The sequence below is a fragment of the Stigmatopora argus genome, chromosome 8, assembly GCF_051989625.1.
Source record: "Stigmatopora argus isolate UIUO_Sarg chromosome 8, RoL_Sarg_1.0, whole genome shotgun sequence".
NCBI lineage: Eukaryota > Metazoa > Chordata > Actinopteri > Syngnathiformes > Syngnathidae > Stigmatopora > Stigmatopora argus.
The window spans coordinates 8,205,675-8,214,700 of record NC_135394.1 but is presented as its reverse complement, the minus strand read 5'-3'; the positions used below and the strand labels follow the sequence as shown (position 1 = coordinate 8,214,700).

The window sequence follows — 9,026 nt, the reverse complement described above, 5'->3', positions numbered from 1 at the left end:
TTTACTTGCATGGCCTGGAGTCAGCTGGGATATGCTCCAGCACCCCCCGCGACCCTAATGAGGATAAAGCAGTTCAGAAAATGAGATGAGATAATGAAGCATTCTTTTTGTTTCAAATGTTAAATTTTAATGGCGTCAGATGGCCTGAAATAAAGGTGAGTTGAAAATACTAAGTAAAAAAATTACTCAATATTTGGTAAAAAAAAAAAAAATCAGGCATTGAGTTGGGAGGACAAACCCCCTATCTTTTACACATTCAATATGGCGGGACAATGTGGGCGTGGTTATGCTTATTGACGCACATGCGTAAATTAGGCACATGCGCAGTCGCTCGCCCTTTGTTTGCTGACAGACGGTTAGCACACACGAGGTAAGGTGTAGAACTATTTACTGGCGTAAGTGCATTTTTATCATACTACCGGGAAATTTATTAGGACTCAATTGAGCCCAAACCGCCAATAAATCTGTTATCTTAATGCCAGGTTGAACACACCGTCGACAATTTAAGTTTTGCCTCCTATTCCCCACCTTTTGTGTGCCGCATCTGACTAGCTAACTAGCTACCTTAGCATTACCGTCACGACGACGCAAAGCCGAGACCTCACCGGACAGTTTACTGGGTAAAGGCTCACTCAAAAACGGGCGATTAGTCGTGCCTCTGGATGTAATCCAGAGAGGCACGACTGATCAATCACCCGTTTCCAATTTGTAATTGATCTGTTTTCACAAAAAAGAAATCTTTTATAAACGAATTGTTAAGCCAACTTTCTCCCAGCTTTTAATGTCACTCGGTATAGTTAATCGCCTTGTCTGGAAGGGAAAATAGCACGGAACACTCACTAATTTATTTTCATTCTTTATCTTGATCGTTTATTAAATTTCTTGTAAGGTTTCTCTGTAAAAATTGTTTGGCAACTCCCAAATAGCTTGGTTAAATCAAGTTTTCTCTGTTTAACATTCAAGAAGCAGTTCTTCCTGCGTGCCCTGGACACTCACCCTTGTAGAGGTAAGATCTTTAACCCTAGCCCGAAATAAATAATTTTGGATAATAAAGACAGGCGAAAGATGCACCGGTAGCGGCAAGTGAGTTTTGACAAAGCTTCAAATTTATTGTTGAATATGCTTGAGAAACTTGCGTTGGCTTAGCTAAATGTAGTCAACGTGGCGCTTTGCTTTCAAACGCGAGCAAAAACACGGCCACCTCGACGCTGAGCAGGCATTTAAACAGCTGGCAAAACTGATCATCGTCAAACATCTATATCATCAAATAAAAGATGTTAATGTTTACACAATCTTGTTTAACTTAGATTTCGTTTAACTTAGATTTCGTTACAAAAGAAGACTTTAATTTTTTTATCATAAATCACCTCCTCCCAAATAAAATTTGAAATTTTGGGTTAGCTTTGGGCTCAGGCCTCTAAATCAAGTTAATTCGCTGGGCCGTGCTCTATTCTTTCAGCCTAATCTTATCTCATCTCTACACCCTTGAGGTTGCAGGAGAGCCAGATCAAGGTAAAACTAGTTTTTTATTTTATTTAAAAAACTATCTATTGAATCTCCTGTCCCCTGTTTAGCATCAACATGCAGCTAAGTACACCATTGAGAGGAGAGGAGACGGGGCCAGCTCAAGGTGAAACTAGTTCCCAAAAAATCCACCTAAGCTGTATGATAACGTTTGCTTTTTTTGCATGCATCAAGTCCAGACTCTGGAGGGGACTAGGTGAACTTCTTCGCAGGTTGCCCACTTGAAGATGATTCCTCGCATCATGTGGCAAATCTGCACTTTGGAGAATGCTGGCAGTCTTCTAAGAGGTTAATTTATTGTAGAATATCCAAGTATTGTGGTGAGGTTGTAATTTATTTTCTCCCTTCTATAGGTAGAATTCTCCGGCTCGTGGTGGGAAGTGAGAAACTGGACCCCTAAGGATTTTTTTTTTTAATTAATGTTGGCGCAAAAGGAGATTTGAGCAGCAATTGATTTTTTAAAAACACTTGGAGAAAAAAGACCACAAGACCTAATGGTCTTTTTTTTTTTTCCTTGATTAAATATTGCAAAAGAATACATGTTTCTTTTTTTTTAAGTACTATGTTTGCAGGTGAAGAATCAATGTTTTCCTGTTAATAAAGTTTTTTTAACTTGACATGCATTGTTTTGCTAGGTAAATGATGAATAAGACATGTATAAAATTCAAGAACATTTATTTTTCTGCAAAAATTGGAGCTTTTGAGAGGTCCTTGTGAAATCAGCAAACAGATGTGGAATTCTGGAAGTGAAAAAAAAGTCAGTAAACCAAGTCCAACATCAAAAGTAACCCAAGTTAGGTTTTCTATCAACATCAAACGGTTACTTACCAAAAAGGCCTTTTTTCTTGTGACCTCTCCCCTTTGCTCATGGTCAGCAGGCCTTCATCCCACTGCAAAAGTCAAGCAACATTAAAACCACAGGAGGGGGGGAAAATGGAAATATTAGACATACCTCTCTGATGAACTTTAAGCTCAGTGGCTTGGTTTGCTTCTTTTGATCAACGGCAGAGTGTATTTTCCATGTCTTCCAACACACCAAAATCAAATGATGATGAGTTGATCATTTGATTCAGATGTGGTCGGAGATATGGAAAACATACTGGACAGAAGGACCAGAGTTGGAGACCCCTGCTCTATAACAACAAGTACCAGTGAGGGGATGTTAGTGTCAAAGACTGCCGTTCACCGCGGTGATTTGTCAAAGTTGGGTGGACCCTGAAGAGAAGATACAAAATGAGTAGGTTTAGTACACAACAATAAAAATTTCATACACTCGGGAAAAATGGTTATTTTACCATATGTGTAAACTTGAGTAAAAATGACCCCTGCACTATTGCTGAATGAATGTCTCACTTAAGTTTTGTCAAAACCACATTTAAAACTAAAAATGAAAATTTCAAGCCCAGGGTAAAGGTATATATCAGTGATTCTTAACCTGGGTTTGGTGGAGACTCAAACATGGAGGTCAAGACGCGTCTATTCACGATAACTTGCCCCGCTTGGCCATTACTGGCTACAGATGATCACGAGACATTGCTTGGTCAATCAGTGTTGCGAGGAATTTGTACATGTTGAATTTGGGGGAAAAAAAAAATCACATTTTATTTCACACTAAAGTAGAATTCGGTAGCTCCAACAAGGTTAAGAACCACTGGTATATATATTCTAGAAGTGGCACTTATGTGGGTGTGAATTATCCACACAGGTTCTTGCTATTAAAAATCAACACCAGATCAGTTAGTGTGTTTTCATTCAATATTTGAATGTATCATAATGGAAAAACAAGCTAATTGAGCAAAACCTTTAACGCTGACATTTAATTATTACACGGAGAGAGAAAATAGAAACTAGTATTTAAAAAAAAAACACTCACTTTGCTGACAAACAGCTCGTTATAGCGTCGACAAGTGGCTCCTTTTCGGTCGTTTTGGCCACATTCTCGATGTTTCCCAGCAGTCTGTACTCGACTAGGAACTGAAACACACAATGGAATGATTTCTTGTTAAACATAAAGAGTTATAGGTAACGCAATGTAGCCAAATTGTTTGCAAACATTTTGATGTCTGCATCCACGTGGTGCCACATCACGCCAACGAATCATGCTCCCGTCAAAACGCACTCTTAAAATGAGAACTGGGGCTTCGAAATCCCCAAATGATAACGTACCGAATACATTGTCCTGTAAGAAGTTTATCAGGTGCTTCTTCGGTAAATCGTCACTTCTGAGCTGCTCAGCACGGCCGCAGCGGCTCCTGGCTCATCCGCCATTTTGAAGAATGGCGGCTGATTTGAACTCCGACCTTGGCCACGCCTTTTAAAAATATACACACACAAAATAAATTGTTTTCATAATAACGTGTATTAGACTAATACACGTTATCATGAAAACAATGTAGGATTTTTGTGCATTTCACATGTACGACTTCAGTATTGCTACGTCTGAATCAATATTATATGACAAACAAACAATATTTTGACATGATATGTACATGCAGGCGCTGCTTCTGCAAAGTGGTTTACTGCATAGTAAAGTACACAAATAAACGAGACAATCACAGAAGTTATATTATTTTTGACCTTCATGTTAAAATGAAAGCATAAGTTTCAAAATAATAGCGTGTGTAGGACTGCACTAAAATAAAGCAAAACATTAACTGCAGAGAAGAAAGTAGATACTACGTACTTCTACACTATGGGTACAAGTGGTAGGAGATACTTGACCATGGAGGATTAAACTTGCTGAAAATTCTCATTCAACTCAGTTAAGAGTCCTTGCTGGAGAAAGTGTGCTTGGCAGATATTTTATAATGAAACGCAACACAATTGTTTTCAAGGTGTAGAAACATTTAGAATTTGACATGATTATTTTGTTGTCCTTGTAGACAAATCCCCATAGGATGAAAACAAAGATAGGAAAAGAGGAAAGTGGGTTTGAACAGGAATAGTGCTTTTTCAAATGCAAGCAATGAGGGCTAATCAACCCCAATGCATTTCTTGATCATCTCCTTTTGTCCTTGTGAATAGATTTAAAAGTAAAAGTAAGACATTCCAAATGAAAAGGTACAGAAAAAAAGTTAGTACTTTGCTAAAAAGCATTGAGTTTTCTTCACCTAATGTCCTATAAAAAATCCTGCCTTCACCAGATAACAATATAAATGGTGTCTTGTGGAGTTTTAGTGGATAGTGAAAAATATACACAAATGACTCGCTTAAAAAAATTAGGAGAGCCATATCTGGACCATGATCAAGTTTATAAAATATCTTGATTAACAGTTGTACAAAGTAAAGATAGAAGTAAAAATTACTATGAGCAGATTTTCCAAATGAGAGGATTGTTTTAGACAAACAAATGCTAATTTTTCCACATAGTGTGTCACTTACAACCACAATTTAACAGGCTATTTGCATAATATTGATATGTCTATGTTTTCTAATCATAAATCTAGTACGAACGAGACAAACGGTAAATGCAATGGTCTAAATCAGGGGTCGGGAACCTTTTTGACGAAGAGAGCCACATACAATTCATATTTTCCAATGTTATTCCTTGTGAGCCATACTAGGAATTTAAAAGTCAAAATACATACATGTAAACGAGTGCCTTTTCAATTTTTTTAGTAATTTCACCACTTTTAAAGTGGAAAAAAATGAATATTTTTTAAAAGATTCTTATGCTTTTGCTAATCAATGAGAGGATGCATTCCAGAAGAGTCTACTGCAAAAAAATGAAGATTAAAGCAGTTCTAGATGTAATATCTCAGTTCTGTCACCAGCAATTTCCATATTTTAGCTCACAGGTTAGCAACGAGCCAGATGCACCTATCAAAAGAGCCACATGTGGCTCCCGAGCCATAGGTTCCCTACCCCTGGTCTAAATGTTTCACTGTGGATGTGCACCTGTTTAACACAGCCAGATTTAAAAAAAAAATTGAGAAAAGAAAAAGGATGAGGGGAAGAAAAGACAGCTCGTTTAAGGATGACAGGGTTCAAATTAACCCAAGCCAGAATGCAAAATGGCCATAAGAGTAGGTCTAGTAAATTTGAAGATTGTGTGCCTATTTTACCATTACTACTATCAACATTTATATCCTGTGCACTAACAGCAATGTGAAAATTGTAGTCTATCATGCAGTGAAAAAATCATTTGAATACTTGTTAAACGATTTGCCACATTTTTCTTACATGCACACAGATGATTCTGCCAGTTAAAACACTGAACTATCATGCAGTGAAAAAATCATTTGAATACTTGTTAAACGATTTGCCACATTTTTCTTACATGCACACAGATGATTCTGCCAGTTAAAACACTGAAACCAATAGTCATCTTAGCTGTCGCTGCAAACTCATCGCTCGCACTGAGTTAGGAATCCCTTATTTTATTTAGCCCTTGCAGCCTAAAACTGATAAGCCTCCAGCATTCTCTGGTGTTCTCTCACATCCTGGCTGACTGTCGGTAAATTACCTCCAGCACAAAAGAGCCGAGGTATAACTGACATTACATTCGTCCCAAAATGGCTGCGCCTATCAGTTGTGTCATTTTCTGTGTTTAAACATTATTTTCTCTGTTATGATAAATAGGAAGATATAAAAATGTTCCCATTTAGATTCCCTCAGCAACCATTTTTCACATGACGATCATTTATACTAAACCTTGTCTTTTTACTACTGCTTTGGCTGCTGATGCAACCATTTCGTTTATCTTTTGGACAGTTTTTTTAATGTTATTTTTAAAACTGCAACTTACCTCTGTGTTATGTTCGTACATTCTCATATTGCATTTGGGAATAATACATATGTCTGTGTTGCAAAACACCTAAAGCCCAGAGTGATTCACAAATAGATGCTGGTAAGGTAAAAAAAAAAAAAAAAAAAAACAACTGCTGGTCCAGCATTCCAAATGTTAGCTGCTACTATGGCAACGTTCTCACTGCATCCATTCCCCTCAAGGTGACAGGATTATGATTTTGACGCCAGCTGGAAGACGTCTGCCAGGTGTCATTTTGTGCAGTGGTGTGTTGGTTGACACTGTCAGTCAAGCGAAGAAACACACACTGTGGGAGGGACATACAGAAATAAGCGGTTTGAAACACTACGCTTGTCAGAGCAAAATATATTTTTGCGCCATCACTTTTACATGACAAATGGTTCTAATGCTGCCTCAGAGCCTGAGACACTACGGTTCTTCTTTCCAGATAACTTTTGTCAATAATAAACTAAGTTTAATATCTATCATGACACTATTAAAACTATTAATCTGTTTTATATGAAGCTTTTGGGGCACCGAGTGGACGGTTGTGTGCCGTGGACCAATAGAGAACATTTGAATCTTTAAGTATCTTATGTATGATGTATAGTGTGCATGTTTGGCTGTTATGATACTCAATATTTTTCATGGGATTAATAAATCTGTCCATCGTGCAGTTGATGCAGGTCCAGATTAGTCCTTATCTCCAGTTTTCCTGGGACTTCATCATGGGAATTTGCTGCAAAAGATGATAGAGGGATGAATTAAAAGAAAATACGATATTTACAGGTAGATAGATATAAGTAATACAAATAAGGCACTTTATTTTCATTCTAGCATTCCTGTCTCACCCTCCTCTATTATACAAACTTCATTTGAATGATATGTAATCCCGTTTTCAAAAATACTTCGTGTTGAAATAGAAACAGCTTCAAATTAATTATGAGAATTTAAGTTTTGTGACATTGAGGAGAATGGTTGCCTTTGCAAACCCCTCCAATGCTTGGTGATGCCGTTAAAAATAAGGAGCCTATTATGGCACCTGTACAGCCATTTTAAGTAGGAAATGATGCATAGACCTTGCTTGCATTTGCCAAGAGCCATGTCAGCCAAGTTCTCTTGCCTTCCCTAGTGCGGAGAAAGACAATGGCAGGTAAACTGGCCTTGATATAGCCCCTTTACTGTGCCAAGACCTCATGAATAATGATATTCCATTACATCCTTAGCTCTCATTTCCCCATAAGGAATATTATTCATACTAGCATTAGTTTTCCTGATAAAAGGTCCATGCCATTTGTCTTATCTGTCATGCGTAGTAGAGAATTGCAATTTTTTTTACTTGCACATATGCGGTACCGTATTTTACGCACTATAAATCGCACCAACCGAATAATTCACAATGAAGAGGAAAAAAGTAGATATAAAGTGCAACTGTTAATGTAACATTTACAGGTTTTTGGATAACTACGTATAGCCGGAAAAAAAATCCAACATAACAGGCTTTCGGAGGTCAGAAAAAAAGAAAAAAACCATAAGTTAACTATAGGCATGAATCACAAGGCAGGAAATTTAACCAAACATAATTAGAATCATGCTACATTCTCACTTTTAAGTTTGAGTGGATTTTCTGCTGTAATAACAGGCATATTTTCAACATCATTAACCCTTAGTTTTCATCCAAATCTGCACACACGTAGGCAGTAGATACATTTACAGTATGTATAAAAGGGTATACAAATAGACCCAACGGAGTCTCAACAATGACCTTTAATCCTTCAATTTATCAACCTTGCTTCAAGCTTTTCTACTCTCACTTTCTAACTCACATGTGCCACAGCTGTAGACCCTCAGCGGCTGGACCCATCCACCAATGTTATAATAGCACTGAACTTCAGCCCAGAGAGAGCGGGGGCTCGCCCACGCCGTGTTTTCACAGGCCGCAGCATCTGGACCAACAGACGTCACTCCTTTGGCGCCCTGTTTAGGGTCAAGGAGACATTGGAGGATCAAAAAGCAGAAGATATCTATCACTTGTTTGACATAATATACAAGAACTAGGTGAAAGAGTGATAATGTAACAAGATTTGAGAGGACTAACACTCAAGCTCTTCCGTGCACTCCATGAGTAAAAAGTGTGGATTACAAAATATGAGTGGATCTACATGGCTTAGGTTTATTAAAATACAGTTCTCGCTTGCTTTTCTAATTTTATGGCCCATCCATCTGTTTTTTTTACATTTTGTATTTTTATTTTTTTGCAAAGGATCAGCATTTTGCTTTTCCCGCATCCTCTGCCAGCTCATAGGCTCTGGCTGGCTCACCTCAGCTTAGTAGAGAGTCCTCTTTTTTTATATTAATGTCTTTCACCCCCACTCAATTAGCCCCTTGATGCAGTTTAATGATCCCCGCTTCTTCCAGGAATTTTCTGGGTCACCTAAGCAGCGTACAGACCTTCTCCTTAACATCCACCCGCACCATACCTCCAACTGGCTCTTCCTGCTGAGTTAAACAGGTCCTGAGAGGGGTCAAAGTGGTCGGGTGTGCAAGTGGGAGTCATAGCGTGCATATTTATTATTTCATTTAAGTCCTCCCTTTGCTCAGGAGGGTCGAGGCATCACTGATGGGGAGTAGGGGGGTTGAGCGCTGGTTCACAAGGTGGCCGTGTGAACTGTTGAACCCAAATCAGGACTTTTTGTTCATGCTGTGTGCGGGGGTGCGTGCGAAAGTTTCCATGCCAACTGACAGAATTAGTGAA

General features: G+C 38.4%; 1 protein-coding gene and 2 long non-coding RNA genes across 10 annotated transcripts in view; 1 reads left to right on the top strand and 2 right to left on the bottom strand.

Moving 5' to 3' along the window:
* The first annotated feature begins 372 nt into the window (after window positions 1-372).
* Window positions 373-2,026, top strand: LOC144079134 (uncharacterized). Of its 2 annotated transcripts, none has more exons than XR_013301433.1 (4): window positions 373-1,006; window positions 1,575-1,630; window positions 1,699-1,812; window positions 1,878-2,026. It is a non-coding gene; the product is annotated as an uncharacterized LOC144079134 (long non-coding RNA). The 2 variants fall into 2 exon arrangements; XR_013301434.1 differs by lacking the exon at window positions 373-1,006 and adding an exon at window positions 1,466-1,512.
* A 326-nt stretch (window positions 2,027-2,352) lies between these two features.
* On the bottom strand, window positions 2,353-3,869 carry LOC144079404 (uncharacterized). 3 transcript variants are annotated; one of them, XR_013301516.1, is made up of 5 exons: window positions 3,578-3,669; window positions 3,398-3,498; window positions 2,625-2,739; window positions 2,477-2,548; window positions 2,353-2,414 (listed from the first exon to the last, which is right to left on the bottom strand). It is a non-coding gene; the product is annotated as an uncharacterized LOC144079404 (long non-coding RNA). The 3 variants fall into 3 exon arrangements; XR_013301517.1 differs by lacking the exon at window positions 3,578-3,669 and adding an exon at window positions 3,691-3,869 and having other exon boundaries at window positions 2,477-2,739; XR_013301515.1 differs by having other exon boundaries at window positions 2,477-2,739.
* A 2,753-nt stretch (window positions 3,870-6,622) lies between these two features.
* The window catches only part of LOC144079403 (uncharacterized), a 96,936-nt gene continuing 94,532 nt past the window's right edge, over window positions 6,623-9,026 (bottom strand). For all 5 annotated transcript variants that reach the window (XR_013301511.1, XR_013301512.1, XR_013301513.1 and 2 more), the window contains 2 exons: window positions 8,098-8,248; window positions 6,623-7,010 (listed from right to left, as the gene is read on the bottom strand). Coding sequence is in view for 2 of the 5 variants with exons in the window: in XM_077608150.1 (XP_077464276.1) it covers window positions 6,925-7,010; window positions 8,098-8,248 (237 nt within the window). In the remaining 3 variants the exon portion in view is untranslated. The remainder of the gene's footprint in view (window positions 7,011-8,097; window positions 8,249-9,026) is intronic.